The 25,443-nt window shown below is 41.4% G+C and overlaps 1 protein-coding gene across 6 annotated transcripts in view; it reads left to right on the top strand.

Annotated features, from left to right (window-relative positions):
- The window catches only part of KIAA1210 (KIAA1210 ortholog), a 46,384-nt gene extending 22,168 nt beyond the window's left edge, over nucleotides 1-24,216 (top strand). For 4 of the 6 annotated variants that reach the window (XM_026061033.1, XM_026061032.1, XM_026061031.1 and 1 more), the window contains 9 exons: nucleotides 3,956-4,085; nucleotides 6,616-6,774; nucleotides 8,117-8,182; nucleotides 12,477-12,686; nucleotides 13,345-13,447; nucleotides 14,934-16,511; nucleotides 17,248-17,399; nucleotides 18,106-18,202; nucleotides 22,727-24,216. In XM_026061033.1, coding sequence (XP_025916818.1) covers nucleotides 3,956-4,085; nucleotides 6,616-6,774; nucleotides 8,117-8,182; nucleotides 12,477-12,686; nucleotides 13,345-13,447; nucleotides 14,934-16,511; nucleotides 17,248-17,399; nucleotides 18,106-18,202; nucleotides 22,727-23,088 — 2,857 coding nt within the window. In that variant the 3' untranslated portion in view covers nucleotides 23,089-24,216. Of the gene's footprint in view, nucleotides 1-3,955; nucleotides 4,086-6,615; nucleotides 6,775-8,116; nucleotides 8,183-12,476; nucleotides 12,687-13,344; nucleotides 13,448-14,933; nucleotides 16,512-17,247; nucleotides 17,400-18,105; nucleotides 18,203-20,661; nucleotides 20,744-21,990; nucleotides 22,498-22,726 lie in introns of those variants that run through there. The other 2 variants (XM_026061037.1, XM_026061036.1) reach the window with 2 other exon arrangements.
- The last annotated feature ends 1,227 nt before the right edge of the window (nucleotides 24,217-25,443 follow it).

Raw genomic sequence — 25,443 nt, 5'->3', positions numbered from 1 at the left:
GCAGTATCTGGCAGCCTCTAATTTGGCTGCTTTCCAGTCTTCTTGAGCCCCCCCTCCCACTCCCCCCTGTTAGCTACCCAGGCAGGTCTCTCGTTGGAATAGCTGAGGCCTCAGGTTGTTGTGGAGCTGTGGACTAACMGAGTGTGACAGTACACAGGCCACATCTTCGGGCTTGCAGTGGTTTGTTGGAGGGCATGTTGGATGGGTACGTCGGATGGGTACGTCACTGTGGTACTGAGCACGAATGGGGCGCTAGGGTAGGAGATGCTGAAATCAGCATTGCTGCCAAATGTGTTGTCTCATCAAATATGGCATTCGGTGTGACTGGACCCTATGTTTCTTCTGGTGGAGCAGGTTAAAGATGTTTCCTTCTCAAGGGTGCTTGTGTCTCCTTGCCCCACCTTTCACTACCCGCTCTGTTGTGTTTATATAACTGCATCATGGAAATGATCTGGATTTAGGGAAACAACAATCTTTTTATTTTGTTAGTTAGCATAGCACTAGCAGAGTGAGTGACCACACAACCGGTCCTTTGGGGCAAAGGGGAATTGTAGTGACTCAACAACCCAGTCCAAAAAGCTTATGAACCGCTGAGCTTACCCATCAGCCCATAGGAGGGATCTGGCATAAAATCATCTGTCTGCTCCAGAGGCAGTGTGGGTGAGAACTCTTTCTCTTGCCCTTAACCAAGTACTTCAAGTCCAATTGCTGTTTACCTCGGCACTATCCTCCAGTGATTATAAATTGTTTCACAAGACCAGAGACCAGGAAGTTAGTAAAACCCTTCTTGTTTTTCCCTTAGAGATAAGGTTGAATGGGCTATCAAAAAAAATCCAAGGGTATGTTTGTGTTATTTGAAAACCCCATCATGTCCAGACCCTGCATGGCATGAGCATGCTTTGTAAATACCTAGGGAGATTGAGCAAACTAATCCTTCGGAAGACCTGATCCTGGAAGCCAGTGGAAATATAACTTGTGAAGGTTTGTAGCACTGAGCTTTGTAATTCTTGGCATGTAGATTACCAGAACCAATCCTAGAACAATGCCGTTATTTGTTTGTTCTTGAGGCAGAAGCACTGATTTTCTTTCTTTTTCTTTAAAACCATGTAATCTTTTTAAATTTTAAATTTTTTGAATGCTAACCAGAGACCAAACCCCTAGATGTGCCGAATGCTCTTGTAACAGCCAAAGAGATGTGAAGGGAAGCAAAGGGTTGGCAGGGCTTCTTCAGAAGCCCAGATATCATGGGGCTGCAGGGAATCAATGGGTCTGGGTATCTGTGAAGGGGAAGGGGGAATTATTTACTGTTGCCTCTTTATCTTCAGAGGCATGAGTTTTGAACAGAAATGGAAAAATCTCCTTGATGACAAAATTAAAGCACATGCCGTAAGCTTCTTTTCTATATTATTAAATAGGTAAAAGAACTGACATAGGGGAGAATTCGGTACCAAAAAATCTTATTCTAGTTAAAAAGCTTTGAGCAGGAAAAACTGCTGGGTTGATATATAAATTGTCCTTGTCTTTGTAATGTACCCTTACTGCTCTTGCAGGCTATAGTTTTTTTTTGGGAGAACAGCTGCTTGAAGGAATTGTTTGAGTCAGAGGAAAAAAAGGTAAAACACTAGGAGAGGGAGTGGAGTCATAGCAATAAGAAGTGGAAGATAGCACAGGCCATGATGAGTTTAGGAGGGGCTTTATCGCTGGGTTTAGAATCCCATTATTTCCACTGTCACTGCAACTTGAGGGTTACTGCACATGGATGAATTGAGCATTTGTATAGGGAAATCAGTGTGGAAATACAGTGGCTGAAACATCTGGGGTTTTGGCTAACAGTGCATCTTTAGCCTCAACACAAATGTAAATACACTGCCTGAAATTACACATGAATGTATGTATGTATGTAGGAAACTCATCTGTGCTAAAGCTGCAATTAATTCTAAACTTAATCTGATTCTCTTTTTGCCACTGCCAGAAGAAAATACAGTAATTCTCTTGCAAATGTATATGATACATATGCAGGGAGAGAGAGCAAGAGAGAAAGAGGTCTTGTACTGACAGTGTCAAGACCAAGAAAACCTCAGCTCTTATTGCTAAAGACTTCCAAGTAAATGGAGTAAGGAAATCTCCAATTAAAAGGGTTAATACATGCTTATGCTAAAACCATTCTGTGCAGTAAGTAAAAGAAAATATGTGAACGAGTAGTGAACATAAATATTCATTACAGCAAATAAAAGTTAAATGACACTGTCTTTCTGAATGCAGTAAAATTATTTCCATGCTGTCTTGCCCATGTAGAGTGCCTTTCATGCTGGAAAGGACTCTTTAAAATCAAACACAGCAAAAGATGGGATGGCTCCATTCACTGTAATGATGAAATAAGGCATGTGTTTTCCAGTGTGTAGAACTACTACCCTGTAAAGTAACACAGGCATTAACTATTATGTATCATGGGAGCTCTGGCCTGTGCTGTGAGAGAAAGAGCTCAGATTGTCTTGAATGCAACATAAACATAGAGCAAAACTATTTTGCCCTACTGTGACACGTGGTGTAACTGTATACTGATTGACCACACTTTTGTGGCAAAAGGAGGGTTGGTCAATCAGACAAAGAAGATGTTGTCTCCAAAGATGTAAGGAAGGGAGATGCAGGAGGAAAAAAGTCATCTGTTTTTTTTTGTTTGTTTTTTTTACATGGTTTATTTCTTTTTTGGAAGTTCACTGTCTTCCAGGGTTTGCTTCCAAATTAAAGAGAGAATCTGAGGCTAGGCAAATAACAGACCTCGTCTATCTGGATTTCTTGCAGAAAAATGTTAGACTTACTAGGCTTTTCTTGCCAGAATTTCGTTCCTACTCCCCTGTTACCCTGAGTCAAACTTCTAGAGGCAATGAGCATTGCCTGCAAGGCAGCTGAGCCAAGGAATCCTTGTAACTTGTGGGTTACAAAGCTGGCAGCCAACAACAGGAAAGTATTCCCTTTTGTTTTCCAGTTAAGTGCTAGCATGAAATCCTGATATAAGCCATCCTTGTGGTCTTTTAGACAAAGCAATGTACAGATAGCGCCTGCCTATGCTGGTGCGACTTTGTGAATAAAGGAGTTGGAGTCTTCCCTGTAGTGCTCCCCAGTGCAGAATTTGCCCTGCACAACCTAACAGCCCAACCCCAGTCAATCTCAGTTGATTACAACTCAGTTAAGGACTATAACAGGAACTCATCTCCCTTGGACAGGGCTGAACACCCAGAGAGCGTAGAAGCGAGTCAGGAATATCTTACCTGGGTTCTCTGATTTGGCCAGGGATAGGCATGTAACTGTGACCTTGGACACTTGTCCTGTCTGCCTCTTTTTATGTGCTCGGAATCCAGCCATGTACTTTGTGATAAAGGTGGGCAAAACTCTGTTGCTGGACCTGAGAGGATTTGAATCAAGTTTGCRAATGTGTTGGAATTACATTTTCTGCCTGCATTTGCAAGAAGGGAAAAAGAAATTCACAATCTTTGGCAGGTGTGACCCTCATCAGGCTGCGGAGGTCACACCGTGAATGTCCCATGCTGGGTATATTGCTGCCAAAGGAGGGCATGGGATGCCTGTGGCCTTCCACTGTGCTGTAGGCATGTCTCACTGGGTGTTGCATTCAGTTAAATGACTTCAGTATCAGACCTAATCACTCTGGGCTCCCTTTATAGTCATAGAGATTGGCCTGCGTGTTATGCAGATATTGAGTCCATCCTAAAGCAGACACCTACATTAGATCGCCATCCTAAAAAGTGCTTCTTTCTCCTTTCTGAGTGTAAAGGGATCTGGCAGTGACTAGCTCAGACAACTAACCTGCAGAAATCTGAAGTTAAATGAGATGCATCTGACCCCGGCCTCTTTATGATCCCTCTGCCCAAGTGAAGTGGTGCAAGGAGGTATTGGAGGGCTGTATCTAGTGCATTGACCACTCTTCCTTCCATCCCAGGCCCAAAGGAAGCATGGGAAACAAAGCCTTGTCCCATGACAGCGTCTTCATTTTTGAATCTTCACCAGGAAGTGTGGCAGGTGACACATCATCTCAGGAAAACGTACCTGGAAGAGTGAAAACTTTACAGGTGAGAACGTCTTCCCTCGTTCATGCTGTTGCTTTATATTAGCTGTCTCCTAGAAAACTGTCCGTATTCCTTGTTTGATTCCTCTGCCATATGCCTTAAGACTGTGTTGACTGACATGTCTGAAGCCAGATTTATTGCTTTTGAATCTATTCTGCCTCTTGGAAGCCACACCTTTGAGCACTCCTGATGCTGTCAGCCTAGCCCAGGTCCCACAGTGTGTTTGTGACCTGTCTCCAGGAGTCCATGAACTAGATTCTTTCCTTAATAAAGTATGTCCTCTTCCATTGGGATTCCCATTCTTCACTTCATAGCTATTGGTTTTGGGTGAAGGCCATTTATTTATACCTCAATGTGTCCCTTCCATTGTTATTCTTTATAAAAACATTTCTTTTTTGCAATTCTGACTGTGATGTTTTCACAGTACATGCTAACATCAGGGGCTGTGTAAGTGTGTGGGATGACAGATATATCAGGGCATTCTTAGTGACAGCTTTATTTATATCATTATTCTTCTGATCCCTGCCCGCAGAGGATACTGTATTCTGCTAGGTCATTTCCTTCTTCCAAGGCACACATTGAACCCTCCATGACAGCTCCTTTATCAACTGTTGTTTATATAAATTGCATTCAAATAGCTGCCCAGCTCAGAGCACTGAGATAGAAGTTTAAGGTTTTTCCAGACACTGGAACAAACTGTTGATAAGGCAGCCAAAGGCTATTCAAATTCTTTCTTTGCTCCGTGTGAACTTCTTGTTGCAAAATACATTTGCATCACATGTTGAGTAATAGAAGATGCACAGAGGGACTTGTTCCCCCATAAAACTGCAGCATAGGCCAAGCTTCAGTTCAGGGTATTTTTTGCATAACAATAGGAGCAGCAGGAGAAATTATGTTTATACGTGACAGATTTTGTTGGGGAAAAAACCTTCTTTCCATGCTATCACCAGCCCCATGCACCCTCTCTTCAACCATGCAGCATCCTGCATGGTAACATAATACTGCCAGCACTATTTCCATAGTCATAAAAGACAACTTGACTCTTGTCAAATTAAAAGCAAAGTACTGATAAAGGCTGGTATTTTCTTAGCAATGTAAATTAACTTTACCAGTAGAATACAGACTGTAAATTTGGCAGTTTCTTCCAGAACACTTTGCTGTCTGCATTTAACAAATTTAATAAATCAAAGATGGGCAGTTGTGAAAAGAGAGGAAAGTAAAATTTACTTCCTGTATTTTCCTTTCTGTGAAGTGTGCAGATATGTTGTATGTCTTACTTGTTTTGACCATGTATTGCAATCTTTGTGCAGTTTGTCATCAGCCCTCCTTTTGTGGATTGTATTGCTGACGTTTCTTAGATTGCTGTGGGTAAGAGGCAAGAGAGCTGCTTGAATTGGGAGACTGGAGGATACAAGGCTGGCAGCATGTGACCTTGCTCCCTGTGTAGCTGTTAGAGCTGTAGGAACTACGTTCCAAAGCGAGTCTTGCTGAAAAAGAATGGCAGCTGTTGAAATCTAATTTGCAGAGATGTAAATAAATGCATTGCTTGAAGAGCAGCACAGAATTAGGCCTAGAATTTCCAAATCTGGTTTAATAAGCAAAGAATCAGAAAAAAACAGGTCTGCACAATTATCTTGGGAATATTCAGATGAGCTGTTTTTAGTTGAGGGACAAAGATTCTCTTCAGGCCTTGTCTATATTCCAGCTTTGACATAGCTGGAAAACTTAAGCCAAGACTTTTAGTAATGGTGTTTCCTGAGATGTGCATTTTTTTAGTTTGCGAGAACATCTGGCTGCTTGTGAGGTTGTAGACTTTGTTTTATTTTTCTAGGATCAGGGCCTGCCAGAGCATTTTTTATGCAATCTTGGAAAAGAATCTCCATAGTCCTTTTAAAACAGTCATTCCCGGCTGCCATTGTCATTCTTGTTGTAGACAGGACCAGGCTGTGATGCTGGGGAAAATTAATAAGCAATTTGTTGGGCTGGACCAGGAGTTGAATTAAATTGACTTTGTATAAGAGGTGGGACCCAGCTACTTGTGTGGGAGAGACCAGTGACAAGCTCAGTGTTTGGAAGGGTTTTATGAAGGAGAGCTGTCCATGTAAACTTGGGGTTGGGAACTGCTGACTGGCAATACTTTGTGGGACAATTTGGGCACCCTGGTACATGTAATTATTTAAAAAATGTTTAAATTTGAAATAATTTTTAAAGTTTTAAATTCAAACTAAGTTAAACTGGTGTAATTTTTTCTGGGATGGTGAAATTTCTGCCTTTGGTAACTTCCTGAATAAAACTGGTTTTATTTTAGTTTTACACAGAAGCCAGCTCTAGTGATAGGTTCTTGATGAATGTAATTAAATAAAATGTTATTAGTGGCTGTTTTCTGTAGATGACCTGTTCCTTCATATACTTCTTTTTAACAAGAGATTCTGTGTGGTTAATTGGAGTAACTGGGTAAAGGTGTCCAAAATGTCCCCTGCAAGTACAGTAATGCCATTGAAAGACAGTATTTTAAATTTCTTTTCAACTACAGCTTCAGTTGCAGCAGAACATCAGGCTTGGATCGCCTCCTCTTGTTATAACCGGAAGGAAATTGGAAGATGCAGGTGCTGTTTCTGAAGATGATGGATTACCTAGAAGCCCTCCTGATATTTCAAGCCTTCATGAAGTTCTGACAGATTCACCAAGCAAGGTACAAGCATCACATCACTTTAGTGAACTCCTGCACAGAGAGGAGAATTTGTTTGGAGTGGGGGGGAGATCTTTCTCTTTGCTTGTCATAAAACCTCTGCACTCACTAAGATGTGTTTTAATGACATTTTCACTCAGTTTCCTATATGCAAGCCTGCCGTACTCTGACATGATGTTTGTGTAGAATTCTGCTAGAGTTACCCATTTCAGATAAACATTTGTCAACAATAATGAGCATAATTCTTTGGTTCAATGAAGTCTGTTTCCACTAATGAACTGTCTTCAGGTTTAAAAACTTCTAGAAGTCTGTCAGGCACTGGTGAGGATCAGTTAGAACTAGAATGAATTACCGAGGTGAATTGTGTACTCATCACTGTGAGAGTTACATAGGAACTGGCCTTACAAAAACCCCTTCTGAGCAGTGTTTTCTATGGCTTTATGTAGTACTGTGCTGGGGCAGTTGTGACCTCTCTCATTAGGGGAAGAGGAGAAGGAGGAGGAAGGTCAGTTGTCATGGCAACTCTGAGTGCCTTTGGTCAAGTTAGTCTCAGCAGGTAGGTCCATATGGCAGAAGGCACAAAAACTGAAGTATTCAGGGGTGAATGTGGTGTTACTGTGACTATATTGCTTTCAGTCCCAGAACAAGCTGAGGTACCTGCACTGCACAGACGAACTTCCCATGTCTTCCAGCTCCAAAGTGGAGAGGCTGGCAGTTTCCTACACCCATAAAAGCAGAAGAGATTTAGTGTGTTTTAAAGCTAGTGAAGAAAACAAAAATAGTGGGGACTGTAAGAGTATCTGAAACAATTATTCTTTTTAGAATGAAATAGCTCTGAACCAGGGTGATTTTAGTTGAATCAACAGGAAAGTGACAGTCCTATGTGTATGATGAAAACGGGTCCTGATGGCACTCAAAGAGGGGTTACGGGTTATGCTCTTGCTTAAGAATTGCCTTCTGACAGCAAATGCATGATTTGGGACTTAAGTATGTGAGCATTTGTAAATTTGAATATCTTAAAACAACAAGCTAAAATAACTTAAAAAAATATATTGGCTCAATTCCCCATTAAAGTATGTTGCCCTGTTGTATATATATCCAGCATAGTGTTTTTGTTCTTTGTAGTCAACCTTTGTGGCGTATCTCATAGCAGGATAAAGCTCCCCTTTTCTATGTTTGATCCCAGTGAAGGAATGAAACCTACTCTGTGAGGTAGGGGCTTTGCAGTGACCCTTCCTTTATCTTTCCTCTTGTATTTTCTCATAATTATCACTGTATATTCAGTCCCAGATGATGCTGTGTGTTGCTTCCCTTGACTTACCCTCTTCCTTATTTTATCCCACAGTCCTCCAACCTTGTTCAGCGTCATAGCTCTTTGAGTTTAGGCGGAACAGACAGTGAAGATGAACAGGTAAATAGCTATTCTTCCTCCTAATAAAATTTCCTGAGACAGCATGTGTGGTGTCTGTATAGAGCCAGTACAGTACTCTTTTAGCTATTCTGAGTAGAATATATCCTAGCAAACAGTTCATGAACAGTCCATAGTAGATGCAGGGATACTTGAAATGTACCTCTCATAGAATTTTGAATAAGAACCCAATAAATAACTGAAACCTGTTCGTGGGTAACATAAAGGGAGGCAGAACTCTATAGGTAAGTGCTTTGTGTGAGCAGCRTAGCCAGCTCTGTAATGCAGTATGACTCTGTAAAGTTACGCAACCGAAAATTGGACACAGTGTCGCAGACCTACAAGGTAGTAGGACACAGTTACAGCAAAGCAGTTCACTTCCTCTTCCACACCCCAGGACCTAAATGCCCAACAGTGGTTACAGCTTAATAGTACCTACCTATCAGCAGTGGCTGCTGAGCAATGCCCTGCTTCGCTCTCATCACTGGAACTAATTGCAGGATCAGCCCTTCCCAGCACCAGGTATTCCACAAGCAAAGAGCTTGGGTTAATTTGCAGTTTGCTTTGGATTATAAGAGATCCTCAGAGGCAGCAGGTCTTGCTGTCAGTCCAACAGTCTATTCCCTGACCAAGCTGGAACAGTTAACAGAGGTGATGCTTTTTGGAGAAGAGCCTAGGAGACCTTTCATCTTGACTATCCCTGGTGCATGGACCCGAGCTGAGTTCCTGTCCACCTCACACTTTCAAGGCTGACCTGTGAGATTTGCTTTTATTGTGCCCCTCTCCAGCATTGATATAATGTCTGAGAGACTCATCAGACCACAGCTATGCCAATGGGGACCTCAAATGTCAGTGCCAAAGGCAGCCACCGCTCTGACAAAGCTGGTTCAACTCAAGGGATAGCCCTTGCCATTGTATGAGTGATCTAATCTGCCATTTAGCTGAGAAGTGGAAATGTTATGGGTCCAGAACAGCTGCGGGTCATTTTGTCCTAAGCTTTACTGTCCTCCATACAGCTTCCCTGTCTGAGAAGCTCACCAGAGAGAGGACAAATTAACCCTTTGTGAAGCAGGGAGGAGCCCACAAATAAAAGGAGAGGGGGTAGCAGGGTACCTAGGTTATTCCCTCCTGATAACGACAGCCTTAAGCAGCCGGGGCAGCATCCTGAGGGTCAAGCTCTTAGTGCCAACTGCTCTGCTGAGGAAGCTTTTCCTTCCACTCCCTCCTTGGCCAGCCTTTGAGAAGTGAGAGAGCAGCCTTTGGGCAAGACCAGCTCAGCTTTCCTATGGTTGAGGTCAGGCGCTCTCCTGCTCAGTCATCCCTAGCTCAGTTGCTTTCGGGGTAGAAAGATAAAGTAGTATATTCCTTCTCCTAGTAGACAGTGAGTCAGACAGCTTTAGAGGCCTAAGTGATTTAGGTAATTCATTGGTAGGTAATTCATTTAGGTAATTTCATTGTCATTATTTTTTAATAACCTCATTATATGTATTTTATCATTAGTTCAACTTACATTTTATTAAGTCATCTCCCATTGTATATTTTGAGTGAAATACTCCATTTTACAAACCTGCATGCTGGTTGTTCCTTACAATATAAAACAGCCCTTTTCTTTCCAGTTCTGAAGTCTTTGAGCTCTTTCTGTCTTATGTTCTTGTCTCCTATAAGAAAGAAAAGGAAGGACAGGAGGAAAATTTCTTTCTATTCCATGTTGCACATAACTCCTCTACTTAAAAGCTCTTCCTTGTTCTCCCCAGCTCACTAGGAATCTGGCTAGCCTCTCTACAGTATGACATTTGTTCCTTTACCCAAATGTTTTTCTTAGTCAGCAGATTGGCTTAGTGGAAATCTTGCCAATGTGTTTATCTAAAATAAAAAAGCTTTTCCTAAATAATCATTTTTGCAATAACATTTGTAACTATTTGTGTAATACCAGTATTCCAACTAGCAGAATRTGGGTTGTTAAACTGAATAACCTCATTCCAAAATATGAAGAAAATGGTGAAGAGCACCAAGAAATCTACACCAGTTGTTCTATTTAACAATGCTGTTTGTTAAGTAAACGAAAAAGTGGATTTAATTGTAAGAGTTACACACAGTGTAGTGGTTTACTTTTTACCAGTGCACTGATATTGCTGCAGATGATAGTAACTTGATGTCTTTGCCCTGTGCTGCTTTTCTAAGTTTTCCAAGAGCTTCATGCTGCTGTTGCSTCTGTGGGAAGCCCTGATGTGTCACCCACGATAATTCTCAATGCTTTCCACATTTATAAATGCACGGTTTCTGATTGATCGAAAAATAAATGTGAGGCTGTCACTCAAAGATAGTAGCAAGTGACTTTACAGAGACACTAACAAGCATTATGCTACCTTTGCCAGATAGCATTTACCAAAGTCTAGCTTCCTTGTTGGCATCTTCAACACAGACTGATTAAAAGCGAAGCAGAGTCTCATCTTGTGAGGCTGAAGAAAGTTTCTTGGCACAAACACGCTTTAGGAAATGTCCCTCTTAGCTGCATCATTTTCCAGTGCAGACTCCTGTAACTGCACAATAACCAGCTAACCCCAAATTTACCTTACATTCAATCACCAGTATGGAGAGCCTGTCTCTGCATCACTGTCTTTGAGAGAAGATATCAATTCTCAGTCAGAGCTGAGAGAGAAAAATTTCCTGAATCCTCAGTGGAGAGGGGAATGTTCTCCATTAAGGGAAAATTCTCCTTTAATGTTCATTTAATAACAGGTTTACTATCACCAAGGAGCAGATCTTCAGCTGGTGTACAATGCTATAGCTCAAACCTTAAACTCTCCTAGCTTTAATGAAAGCCGTAGGCTGTAAAAGACTGGATGGTCTCACAGGATTAAAATAAGCAAGAACTATGAAACCTACATATAAAGTAGAAATGCAAAGTTCGTGCAGGTGGTACTAGTTCAGATAGCTTGTAAAATCAGGTACTGTTATACAAGCAAACATAACAGCTGATTTTGCCATCTATATATGTCAGTGGCTCAGATACTATCTTCAGGTGCTTTTTATATTAAATAAGTACAACTGTAATTTTAAAATTGGAAAGCAGAGGAACCTGTATATAGAAATGAGTAACAGTGATGTTATTTTTGTAAGTTCTAGTGATTGTAGAATTTTGTAGAATTTAGTTAGCTTAGTTTTGTAGAATTATAGTTAGCTTATTTACTAAACATGCTCTTCTTTCTTCTCATGAAAAAATTACATACTGTGAAAAAGAGATCTGTATCTGGCCTAATACATTCTGTTGCGATTTATTTCTGATCTAGGAACTTAAAATAATCAATAGAGCATAATGAAATTAATTTTTGGTTTTCTTAAACACAAAGCAATATACCTAGACAATTTTTGTAGAACAGATGGGAAGACACTTTTGTTATCTTTAAAACTTCATCAGTATATATATATTTTAAACTCTATGTTATATCTTAACCTTAAACAAAGCCAAAATCTGAATACAAAGCACATTTAAACAGCTATGTTTCACCTGGTTTTATGGCCAAAACCATGAAAAATAGCAAATATGTTGTGTTGAATGAAGCTTGTTTGACATGTCTGTATAATTTTGCAAATGTTCCAGCAAGTCTGGTCTACATTTCAAACCAGTAACAAAACCAGTCAAACTGCATGTTTAGGGGTTTCTCTTCAAACATTTTTGCCAACTCTTTATTTTGATAGTGTAATCTAAGACTATAGCTGTTTGATTCCCCAGAGTAGCATGGCTGTAAGGGTGAGATCCACATCACTTTGCTTAAAAGATGGTTCTGGGCTACTTGTTGGAGAGAAGCATTGATTTTTCTGGGAGAGTGTGTATTCAAAGAGCAAAGAGGCTATGGTAACTTTCTTAGAAACAGAACTAATGAGAAACAAATACCCATCCTGCTTTTGTGGCTTTTTAATAACTCATTCCTGCAATGTGTCTCATTATCAGGATGAAAAGGCAGTTACAAAAACTGCACCAGTGTCTCCTGCTGGTGCACACATATATTGCAAATGGCTTTTCAGATAAGAACTGGGAAGGACAGATGAGGCTGTTACTATGGGAGAGGAAGAGCCAGACATTTCCCACTTCTGTGTAACATACAGCTAAACACACCAAATGGAGTTGAAGGCTATGCAGAGGTGACATTAGACATGACTGTTAAAAGTGAGGATTTTATGTCAAAAAATATAGCCATTCCAGGCTTCTGAAATGGAATGAGCTAGCAAAGGAAACCCATTTCAGAGGTGTGGGGAAGCCAAGCAAAATGAATAGTGATGTGTTTTTGTTTTACAGATAACTTCTGGAGATTCCTCTAGGCCCATCAGTCCTTCGTCCTCTGCTGCTCTTGGGGCCCCAGGCTCACGAGGCCGCAGCTTCCTTCCCGTTGACTTCACCGTCCCTGCCAGTCCCCTCGGCTGCCTGGACACCTCAGCAGCCAGGCACAGGATTGCCATAAACCCCCGGAAACAGAAAGGCTTTGCCAACAAGAACCAGCAAACCCAGGTAAGTCTCTTCTGGAAAAGAATCACTGTGATTTTTTTTAATTTAAAATATTTCTTTGTCCACTTTTCTTCCTTCTCCACATTTCTTTCTGTATGTCACCCTCTGCATGAAAATCTTCCCTTCAGTTAGAAGTGCCTTGGATGAATTCCTGCACTTTGGGAGGGAGGAAGGGAGGAAAACTCAGGATGAGTGAAATATAGAAAGAGGCTTTCTTAGAAGTTTGGGCCCTACAGCATCTTTGCTGGATATTCTTTGTGCTGCAGCTGATGTAACAACTACAGTGCTGAAGGAGAAAAGCTAATTGTGGAGTGGCAATCCCAGTTACCAGAAGTGATGATAATGTGTCTGGCTTGCTTTGTTCTGTGTGGCCAGGTAACTTGGGTGGTGCCTTAAAAACATGCTCATTCCTTCAAAATATATAAATTCCAGAATGTTTCAGAGATTCAAGAGAGATCAGTGGGCTGCCTTTGATATTTTAAAACATGGGTGATTTCTAAGTTCTTAATTGGAATAGCGCTTTACCCACAGTGTTGGTAAATTCCAGTATGGGTTTTTTATGTCTGCATGTTTTGTGTATTCATAAACGTGTGTGTGTGTGTATAAAATACAAGTTTTGTGCATAATTCTTTAATTAAAACATCTTACTGCAACATATTAGGTGGACCAGCTGGAAAATGAAGCATGTCTTCCTGCAGCTCCAGAAAAGAAGGGAAATTCAACAGAATTTCTTGAGAGTGACCAGCATAAAAGTGATTGGGAAGGTAATGCAGACCTATGAATTGCTAAGTTGGTTGCTTGAACTCTTCTGCACATGGCTGACAGTGAAAAACCTATCAGTCTGGGCACCTTTTTTGGTTTTATATCATAAACCCATTCCTGGCTGCTAAAGTGTGATGAGGAAAAAGTCATGTGCTCCAGTCAACACGGTGGTGCTGGAATGGTGAACTTCGGGGGCAGCATTAAAAAAGAAATTAGGTGAAGGTAGTATTTTCAGAAGTACTTATGCTACAGAGGCAGCTAGATCTCACTGACTGGGGTCAGAGTTCCTTGAAACTCAGAAAATGTTTAACTCTTCAGCATTGCATCTGTTAAGTGTGTAATTTCACTTTAGTTGGCCTGTGTTTGCTATATCTTCCATTGCTACCTCCCCTTCTTATTATTTGAATAATAGCTAGTTGTCAGTAGTAAAACAATTGTAATTGTGAATTCTAAGAACAACTGAAATTTCTCCAAAATGGCATGCAGGGTTTTATCTTTAGCATTGTATTATATGGTAAAGGTACAGTATAGTGGGAATGCTGGCACTTTGTGGTCAAGGCAGACTCGGGACCTGGCGCTCTGAGATATTAAGTGTCTCAAACCCAGGGGATTAGTGTCTGCTATTTGTATATGAAGCAACTGGGCACTGAGGGCTCCTACTGTTTCAGAGGAGTGAGTGACAAATGGAGCACACAAATATCATCTTTCTGGTAGTTGGGCATCTATGGCTCATTCATAAAGGGTTTTGAGATGTGCTGATGGAAAGATCCGTATAAGATTTGTGTAGTATTATCTGTGATTCCCAATGCATTTAACATGGACTGTGAGTTCAGTGTTGAAGGGTACAGTTCCTCAGGCCAGGCTCCATCAAAAAACAAGAAATGCCATTTTGGATATCACAGACCTGAGACTGCCCTTGATTGTATCAGTTATGACTGTCATTTGCTGTTGTACTTCTATCCTGAATTTCCCAGCGAGAAATCTCTGCAGCTCAGTGGGTCCCAGGTGCCTAGAGAGGGTTAGGTTTACTGTACATGCACTGTATGGTTGAGATAGCGTAAACCCACTCCCCAGAGGAGATGCTGGTCTGACTCTGCATACGCAAATCACCTGTACCACAGTAGTCCTTTGGGCTGCTTCACAAACACTTCAGACTTACTGTGTGTGGACACATCTCAGCTGTCCAGATGTTCAGCAGCCCTGAAAATGATTTGATACCAGCTCAGCAGGCAACTGATCAACTGTTTTGATGCAAGTTCAGCAGACAACAACATTCAGTCATTCCCAGGCTTAGGTATATTCAAACTACAAAGTATTAGTCTCCTCAGCTGGGCAGACCAATTCCAAATATACTTTTAACAGCCTTGTAATGGCAGCCAAATAGGGGTAACTCATGCTAAATGACTGCTCTGTCTGGAATGAATTACTGATATGGGTGGTCCTTGAGCTGTAACCTTAAAGTGCACACTTCTCTTCTGTTTAATATAGGCTTATCAGCCCAGACAGAATATGGTGCAAGGGGAAGCGGTTCTAAGGAGACACCAGCTGTAACAAGTCCCACTGACGCTGCCCTTGACTTTCGCAATTCCACACCTGTGGCAGAAGACTTCTGTGCTTTGTTGCAAGAGAATGCATGCCTTCCAGACACGGACCATCAGAATAAAGCAGCTTCTCCAGTGTACGTGGAGGAACACCACAGGGCAGAGGTGCCGTACTGTTTGGGAGAATCTGCTGGTGAATTGAAATTACATCAGGAAAATACCAATACTGAAGTGTCTGCACTTCCCAAATCTCAACAAATTAAAGCAGAAGCTGTTTTGTTACCAGACATACTAACAGATGACTTGTTTAGCAATGGCATGGAAACACAAGACATAAATATATTGGCAGCTGTTGCACAAAGGTCGTCAGCAAAATCTGTGGACCAAAAGGACCAAGATTGGGAAAAGGGGGATCCACCGTTTACTGGCAAAGTAGAGGCTTGCCTGGGTGCTAGTGAAAATCAGTCCATCCACTCCGTCTCAGATCCTGTGCTGAGCATTTCACAGGTTGGTCTAGCCAATTCAGGGTCTTGTTTTGACATCAAGGCAGTGGCTGTTTTGAATCCTGAAGACAGGTCAGGAACAAGAAATGATAAAGAAACTTGTGAAATTATGGAATTTCAGTCATCCAAAGGCAATGCAGAAACCAAACCAGATGCTGCTGCATCTGTCTTGGAAGCAGATTGCGTGCTGCCCCCCAGTAAATTGGATGTATGTTTCAAAGCAGAAATACCTTGTCCTGTTTCGAAGGGTAATGAAGGCAGTCAACAAACCAGCACACCATACACCTTTGAAAAACTTTCCATTGGATGTCTTGCCTCCTCAAGTTTGTCTGGCTTGAAGAGTAATATCTCTTCTAATGATGACAATAAAGAGTACCAGTTAAACAGTACAGCTTCTCACACAAGAACAGTGAGAGAGAGCCAATCTTTGGAAGAAAATATAAAAACGCCACTAAAGACTGCTGCCGCTAAACCAGTTAGATTTACCATTGCACCAGCATGGCAAAGATCTCTCTCAGGGGGTTCAAATTCAAAGGAAGATTCTTATAGCAGAAGTTCCCCAAGCTCCCCTGTAAGACCAGAGTTGTTTGAAGGAACAACGAAAGAGCACACACATTTTGATGCTGTCATACAGGAGTCTGCAAAAAACAACTCCAATAGATTTGATCGAGATAGTAAAGACAGTGACTTGCATTTGAATTCTTCCATGGAGTGGGCTGACCACGAAGCACAAAATGTTGAAAACCCATTTGGGGTCAGACTAAGGAGAACATCTTCATTACTGAAGTACCAGAGTGAAAGCCGTGCTGAGATTCCAAAACTAATCCCCTCGGCTGCTCCCACTGTTTCTTCTGTTTCAGTCAATGAGGATCAGAAATCAGTTGGCCCTGGGAAGCCATCTCCAGGCCTTCCTGTTAGCACAAAATCATTTGTTAAAAAATCAGATCTCCTAGAAGACAAAAATCCTCCCAAGACAAAATCTGAAGAAGTGGCAAAGAAGCAAAATGGTAGTAAACCTTCAGGTATTTACACACTGTTTTTATCCAAACATTGTAGAAAACAGTCGCCTTCTGAGACCCTTGACAGAGTGGCAAACAAAAGATAGGACCAAATTCAGCCTTGAGTTCATCAGCACTGTAATTTAATTGGCTTGATAATTTGGCCAGTCAAGAGAATTCTTGGTTTATCTTAATGAGGGGTGTATTCCAGCAAGAATAACAACAGAATAATAGCTTGAGGGCATCTGAAATGTTTTTGGTATGACCTACTTCTACATACAGCTAGAGGTTTTACATCGCTTTTTAAAACTTGCTGCTGTTTTGTAGTTAATTTTTCAGATTGTGACAGCTGAAAATTTAACTAGGAATTGTATTAGGTGTGATTTTTTTTCTCCAGTCACTTCGTTTAAAATACTTGAAAAGTGGAAAGGTGGCCTGTATTTTACTGCCTACATGAAAAAATAATGGTTATCATACTCATTTAATCTGCAATGTAAGGATGTTTCAAAGGCAAAATCCGGTTCACAATGGTCTCAGTGGGAGTTCTGCCATTGACTAAAAGGGAAGCATGGTCAGGTCAAAAACTCCAGAATAAACAGAAAAAAAGTTATTGCCAAGGACAGAATCATCAGGAAAGGTGATTTTATCTCCATGCTGTTCAAAGGGTATTACAGATGCTGAAGGATTTAAAACACAAACACTAGCTTTAGACTGACTTGACCTAAATCCCTTCTTCACTTCAGAAATGCTTTTTTTATAGAAAAAGTCTCCTCTCCACATTTGGAAACTGCTTCCTCTGAACCAGCTTGGGTCTCCATGGCAAAACTAAAACAAAAGGGTTTCCAGGGCCACCCTCTTGCCAAAGAACATAAAGCTGAAGACAAAGCTTTGACCAAAGTGGATCGAGAGGAGGTAGAGTATAGACTGATGTTGCATGGATGTGAATCCTGCRCCAGCTTGCCTGGGCACTTGTGCAAACTGCTCAATATGACATTCACGGCAGGCAGGTTGTTAGCACTACTCATAGACAAATTTTCAGGACTGGGCTCTAAAATGTATTGTAGCAGACAGCTGATGCAAATGAATTAACAAACATGTGACTATGCTGTGCAAATCAGTCATTAATTTCAGAGCTGGATCCTTCTACATGTTCCCTTGCACTGTTCAGAGCTGAGCCTTCTCAGAGCTTGACTGGTGCCCAGCACATGTTCAGGCAGCCTGAGACCTGCTGTGAGTTGCAGTAGCTTCCCCAGGATTGGTGACCTACAGACAGCATAAAGTGCACTGCCCCAGAGACTGTACCAACAGTTTGGGTTTTCCATTGGCTTTTGCATAGCTTTCCTGTGCAGCTTGGGCAAGCCCTTCAGTTTCCCCATCTGCGAGACAGAGAGGATAACCTGCCTGCATGTGCAGTAACCCTGTTTTTATAACAGCTGTCGTCTTTCTTCCCCTCTCCCTCCCTCCCGCAGGCTGTTCCCAGCCATCCTTTACTGGCTTTTGGTGCGTTCCTACAGTCAGGTTTGGAGGTGCTGCCAGGACTCTGAGGGCAAACTTTCTGAGTTCAAGTGGCTGGTGGGTTCCTCATTTGCATTCCTTTCTCCTCTTCCCCCTCTTGTAGCAAGCTAGTGAGAGCGTATTGAGGAAGAGCACGCCTCCCAGCTTGAGCTCTCAGGAAAAGAAACTGCAAATGAAGACCAGTGTGTCTGCTGCAGCAGGTATTCTCTTTCATCTACGTCTTTGTGTAGTGGCTACAATTTTCACCAGTAAGTGGTGAAGGTGGTGGGTAGCAGGKGGGCAGATTGCTACCTTTTTGGTAATGAGCACACTTTATATAAGGCCTGTTCAGACAATGGTTTGCATATAAGGCAGTGCACTGCCTTGCTTGCTTGCCAGAGAAGGCTAATGAAGAACTTTATCTCTACTGTCAGTTCATGAAGGAGCATATAAACAGTATGGTGATTTACTATTGGCAGAGGTCAGTACTAAAGAGTATTTTCCAGGGAGCAGTTGAAGTTGGGAAGTGTCCAGAAGAAAGCAGCAAAAAAGGTCAGGTCTTCTAGACCTGCAGTCAGCCAGGAAGTACTGATGGGAGTGGAGTTGTTTAGTCTAGAGAAGAAGACTTAATTTGCTGCAAAGAGGAAGAGACTAGTCTTTATGCCTGCTGTGGGCTTAAAATGTGTCAGGGGAGGTTTCGCTTAGACATTAGGAGAAACTTTCTAACAATAAGGGTGGTGAAGTGCGGCACAGATTGCTCATAGAAGGTGTGCAGTTTCCATTGCTGGATGTTTTTGAGAAGAGCTTAGTTGAACATGCATCAAGAATAATTCAGGTAGAGTCAGTTCCACCCTTGGGTGAGCAGAGAGATTGGATGGCCCCTCTCCTGCCCTGTTCTCTGTGACTGTAAGAAGGATGCAGGGGAAGAGTGTGACTCAGACATCGTGACTCACGTACCTCTTTGCAGGCTACTGCTGGGCTGCAGCTTATCCTTCCCTGCATACTCAGTGTGGTGCCAAACCTCAGAGACATGCTCCAGCGAGGTACAGATAAGCCAGTTCTTCAGCTGTAAAAGCATATTGTGCTAGCTGAAAGCTATTGATTTCAGATGCTCCCTAAGAACATAAGAAATGCTCCACTGTGTCAGAGCAGTGGCTTATCTGATCCAGGTTTCTGTCTCTGACACTGGTGGTAAGAGATGCTGTCTAGAGAGAGCACATGCATCTGATCACTTTCTGCAGTCCTTTTTCCTTATAATCCACCAGCATCCAGAATTGTTGTATTAGGGATGTTAGGGGGTACATCCCTGCCTGCTCCCTGTAGTATCTGTTTATAGACCTGTTGTCTCATCCCTTTTTGAACCTACAGGTACTATGAAATAAACCTCCTCCCCTTACTACAGATAGCTGACCAGCTGAGAATGTGCATCACCAGACAGATTCTGATGTCAGCTGCCAGCCTGACTGTGGGTGTGTGTGATTAAAATACAATTAAAAAAAAACCAGTTCTGTTACAGGCCAGCTTCATATTAGGGCTTCAGGTGCAAAGTGAAGGATGAAAAATAAACAGGCCAAAATTTCTGTGTGGATTAGAAGGAGGTTTTCCTTTGGAAGGCTGGCACAAACAGGTTGCACTTCTGTGTGTTGAATCATCTAAACCTTGGAGGCCAAGCAGCCTCCAGTGGAAATCCAAAGTGGAGTTGTGTACTGCAGGGACATTTGGCTTTGCACCGCTACTCATTTACTAGAACTCATACCACTTGTGAGCCTTGCAGCAATATTGAAAAATTTTCTGCATCACCTCTTCCCAAGAACTGGCCTAGTTTCCTGACATCCAGTGACTGTTTCCTCCCCTCCAGGGATAGAATTTACAGGGATATTCTAGTCTTCCACCCTTTGAATATCGCCAAGAGCTCTGACCAGTGCTGATGTTTAAGGAAATCACCACTCTTCAACTGCTCAGAAAACCATGCTCTGTTGCTAATGGAGCATTCAGCACTGTCAGTACATGGACAGGAAAGCAGGAATCACAAATGTAAACTCTTCTCCTCTCTGATTTTGTTCCTATTAGTGCAGACAGAAATTTGTCTGGGTGAAGGTGCTGGTGGTGAAAAGGATGTAGGTTTACTATCCAGAGGAGTTGTTAATCTGGATCTTGTTTTTTGGTTTATGTGAACTGTCAGCAGTTTTCTTCTCCCTTGAGGTATGGTTGAGGTTTTGTGTGKGATGCACACATCCTGCACACAGCAGCAAGAGGAAGGACAGCCCAAGGTCAGCTAAGTTTGGAAGAGTATTTCAAGAAATCACATCCTTACTTTACTGAGTGTGACTGTTTTGTTATTGCTGCATAGCAGCCCACGTTATAACCAAGGGGAGATTACTTAGCTTGTCTCTTCTCTTTCTCTCATTTCACCCTAAGCATGGTGAGGCTTGTCCCAAAGCCTGTCTTCCCTAAAATTTGCATGTGCCTCCACTTTTGTTTTTTGTTTTACCCTGAGCTGTTGAATGCATGCAAAAGGGTTTGAGACTCACTTTTGCTTATTACAAAGAAGAAAGTCTCCCAAACTGTGCAAATCCATTTCCAAAATCAGATTTTCAATAAGACATAAGTTCACTTCTGAAAATTGTATTGTGTATGAGGAGCTGCAGCCTTTTCTTACTGGATAATATACTTCTTCCAGTAGTCCTAAGGATAGCTTGCACCCTGCAAGAACTACCAGTGAGCCAGGATTGTAAAAAAGACCAGAGACCTCCTGAGTGAAGGTAGGAACTTCTGCAGTTTTGCCCAGGGGTGTGACTAGCAAAGCTGATGGGCAGTTTTCATTAATTTAAATTCAAGCAGGATCAAAGTTCATGAATTTAACATTGCTTATGTCCTCACGTGGCCTCTCTTCTTGTGCTGGAGCACAGCAGCCTCATCTTGTCTGCCACATACCTCACACAGACTAATCAAGTACGAGAAAATGTTTGGGTTTTTCCCAGGCTCTGACTTATACATGGAGATATAATACTGCCTGGGTTGGAATGGAGGGAGAGGATGCACAGCATTGACAGACTTGTGAACTGTGTCTCAAGAGATGAGAGCTGCATCTGTTCAGAGCTGCATTCTGCAAAGCCCCATCGCAGGCAGTCTTTCTGAAGACATCAAGCCTGAAAATCTTCGAGCAAGATGGATGGAGGAGGCCTTTTCTAAATGGTAGCTTGAAGCCATACTAGCAATGTTATCTGTGTTCCTCCTTCCTTTCTGAGGATGACAGGCTTGTGTTAGGCTGCATGAAAACATCTAGCCCCACAAGCATCCCACCTTCTTGGTTTACAGATCCAAGAACATAAAGCATTGATTTGGCCTTGTGTTTAATAGTGTTGCTGGAGTAGGAATATTTGTGCTGGCAGCAAAGACTGAAAAATAAATCTTTAGACTTCTCAGTGTTGAAAAACATACACCAGTTAATTTAACCCCACAGTGAGCCTTACCCTGCAGATACTCAGTTTTCATTTTCCTGCATGCTTAGGAGTCTCATTTCTAGATCTTCTTGCACTCATAGAGCAGAATAAGCCTGTGGAACTCCTTGCTGTGCACTGTCATGGCAGCTAAGAGTTTGTAAGAAAAGGAGAAAAGAAGGAAAGAAGTTAGCCAAGAATATGAATAGCAAGAATATCTGGAGCTATAATCTCCACACATTTGAAGAATTTGGAAGAACTTCATGTATCAGGAATTAGATACTTGCTTATTTCTTGGGCCTCAAGAGAAGATTCCTTTAAGGGCAGATTATTCACTGACAGCTTAGAATCAACTTTTCAATTGCAATAGTTAGTCCTAGCCATTGTTGCAGCTGGACCAGCTAGTGCTAGCCATACCCAAATTAGCAATTCCTCTGACTTTTATTTTTGAGTCACAGACGTTCTGGGCTGTAAAATGATTGCTTGAGAGAGAGGGAAAAATTACTGGCAGAAATTGAGTTTTAACTGTTTAGCCTTCTGCTGAATGATGGATATCTTCTTGTTGGCAGGTAAAGTTGGACCTATTGCTCAGGAAGCATCTGTGATTCCTGCTATTGAAAAGGAAACAAGACACTCCTCTAACCTGCCAATGACATCATGCAGCCCTGCTGAACCACCATGGCTATCCCTGGCCAAGAAGAAAGCCAAAGCATGGAGTGAAATGCCCCAGATTGTACAATAGCAAATGACCTGAGCATCCTTCTTTGTATTGCCAATAGCTGCATTAACTCCATTTAATCACTTCTTTACTGTGACCATTTTTTGAGAAATAAGAGCCTTAGAACTTCTGACCATACTCTTACGTGTAAATACACAATGAAGAAATACCATTGAGGGCTTAATCTAAAGTATTAGGAAGCTAAGCATTTCCCACTACCAAATACTAGGAAAACTTGATCAATTTGTTATATACTTACATGTTTGTCTAAAAGACACTGATGCTCTAAGAAGACATGCTTCAGGCTTTTTCAATGTTTCCCTTTCAAAATATATTTATAAAGCTTTCACAAACCCTACAGTATTTTGTGAAATTTGGCTTTGGATAGGAAATTAATGTGTGCTATAAAATAGATGTAGTGCTCTGCACTGACACATCATGACTCATGGGCACTGATGTCATAACACTTCTCTATCCGATGCTCTGAGACGGGCATCCTGACCTTGCTTCTGATTGTTAATGGATCTATTTTGTGATAGCTATAGGATCCAAACAGTAGTGTGAGTTGAAGTGAATCTGTTTTTCAGGTGGTTTGAAGTCGGGGCCTTGCACACTGATGACTGCTGGAACAGCCCAGAGCCACCTGCCTCCTGTTCTCTTCCACACGCTAGAAAACCACCGGTCTCTAGAGTACACTCTGCTCTTGGTTACACTTTCGGAAATCTGGGATAATTTGAGTTTGGGCCTTATATCAAAAAAAAGTCCTTTCTTTAATTATGGCAAACAGCAGTTAATTTTTTGTGAAATTCTTCAGCCAGTTGTCTCTCCTAAAGTGTGTTGGGAATGGGAAATAATTGCGGTCCAGAAGGTGGCATCTTTGTTTGCAGCAAACACCACTGCTGTCTGTGTTCATGTAGCTGTGTATTTAGACAGGTGTATTTACTGTTAGTGATAAAAGGTCATCTGCTTTCCTCCTTGCCTCATCAATTTTTAACCAAAAACTCAACATCCATCTAAAAATGTGCGTCTGGGAAAGGATTATTCTTTCAGTGCCTAGCCTTGCAGTCATGGAAGTCAACGGGAGTTTTGCCATTGACTTTGAAGGGAGCAGACATTTGAAAAAAATTTAGAAAATGATGATAGTGATTTAAATGGCAGTGGTACTTACTGGTCCTTTTTCATTTTTTGCAGCATTGCACATTTATAAAGTAGGTTTTGTTTACAGTCAGGGCAGAATTTGAAGGCTGACTTGGCTGATGGACTGTTTTTAGCAAGTTGGTAGGTGCGTTTAAGGAAAATGTTATCTATTGATAAGTTTAGCAACAAAGCAAAAAATCTGGTTTCAGATCAGCTCATTAACAGGCCTTCAATCTTACAATTCTGGCCTGAATTTAAATATATAGCTCTTGAAATTTGAACACAGTATTAATTAGGAGCTAGACTGTGAAACTTTTTTATATAGGTGAAAACTTACTCAAATAGGCCCACTGGAGCTATAGATTCTGTTTGTGTATAGTAACACCAGAAAGAGTAAGGGTTTCACAATCAGTTTGGTAATACAGGCCTATATTACTACTTGTTTCTCTCTATTTTAAGAAGCGTATCTTATCTTGCAAAGAACAAAAGTATTTGTATTTCTCTGAAGATTTTGAGTGTAATGTAAAAGAACATACTAAACTTTGATTCCTAAAGTTTTGTACAGCTGATATCCCATCACAAGCTCTCTGACCCTCTGTAAAATACGTGCTTTTCTATATTCTGCCAATTCTCTTYTCTTTTGGTTAGTGTGGATTGTGATCCTTCACCTAAAGTGCTGCAGATGATACTAAAATCTCTCTTTCCTTGTGTTGCTTTTGATCTTAATATTGATTCTGTCTTTTATGTTGGGTATGTATATATGTTTTTTTAATCCTTACCTTGAAGGAACCCTTTTTGTATTCCATTCCTGTATTTGGTTTACTATTAAACACTGCTATCAGTGGTGGTGATATAATTCCTGGGAAAATAAGACTAACTGATTGTCCGCATTCATTAAAGCAAAAATAAAAAAAAGGCTTTGGGCATTATAGACACTCTATATGGATACACTGCATAGATCTTATTCTGAGATGACTTCATCTGTGTGGCCTAGGACTGATCAACATGGTTGCTCAGAAACTGTGGTTATGGACTCAGGAGCTTTTCTAAATCTATCTATGGGAGTTTAAAAAGCCATCACCTGAGCTGATGGCCCTCCTTTTGTTCTGGAGCTACTCCTCCAGTTCATGGCTTGGCTTGAAGGCCAGCGCTCCTACCATCTCAGGAAGCCTTGCAAATACTCATTTGAATGTGTTTCAGTATTGCTAACCAGCTGCTCTAAGACATTTTGGGATTGCTTAAAAAAAGCATATGAAAATCATGTAATCCTACATTTGGCATTTACTTGCCTTCTGGACTTTTGAAGTGAGCATTTTCTCTGCAACCAAGAGGACAAAAACATACAGAGAAAAAGTCAAAACTTGAGTCTCATGTAATCACAAGACTTTAGAAGCTGGGGCTTTAAGGGAAACGTTGAAACATCAGTGATTTAATGATCCTTTTGTGAAAGTTGGTAGCCATATTAATATGACTTTGACTTCCTGTTGTCCATGTGTAGCTTTTAGGTGTTTTATCAGTGCAAATAATTAATATAATAAGCTCATTTTTGATGTTTTTAAAAAAATCATGATTATTTCCAGACACTGTCACTGTCTTTGAAAATAAGCTGCCTTGAACTGCAGAGTTCTTTGCAGAACATCACTGTGAGGTTTTATGGTTTGGTCTTCAGTGAAGGATCTGGAAAGCTGTCCCTGAAGTTCCCTGTGTATGGTACAGGCTCTGGGCTTTAAGCTGACGTCTGTGCTGCTGAGTGACAGCAGAGGGTGCTAGTGCCATCCCCAAGGAGTACAGAAGGGTTCACAGTGCCATAGAAGGCAGATTTCAGTATACCTTMATTTATATGTACACTATTACAGTAATCAGGCTGGAGGCTTTCTTTGATACAGAGAAGAGCAGTTTGAGGGAGAGAGAGAGGTGTATTTCTATTTGTGATTTGATTGAGTTTTTTGAGCTACAGAATAGGGGAAAATGCTTCACCCTGTTGTTACAAGAAGCCACTGAGAATTGGTGACAACCATGGGGAAAGATAGCTTGCATGGTGACTTCAGTCCTGTGCAGGAATACGTGTGAACGTCTCCAAAAAGGGCATTTGCAGTTTGGCATTTTAACTCTGCTGTTTAGAACACCTGGTGCCTGGCTAGAAGTTGATCTTCATCCCAGCCAGATG

This window comes from Apteryx rowi, unplaced genomic scaffold (assembly GCF_003343035.1).
Source record: "Apteryx rowi isolate R43461 unplaced genomic scaffold, aptRow1 scaffold_174, whole genome shotgun sequence".
Taxonomy (NCBI): Eukaryota; Metazoa; Chordata; class Aves; order Apterygiformes; family Apterygidae; genus Apteryx; species Apteryx rowi.
Note: the sequence above shows the minus strand (reverse complement) of the source record. Positions and strands in the feature narration are given on the sequence as shown.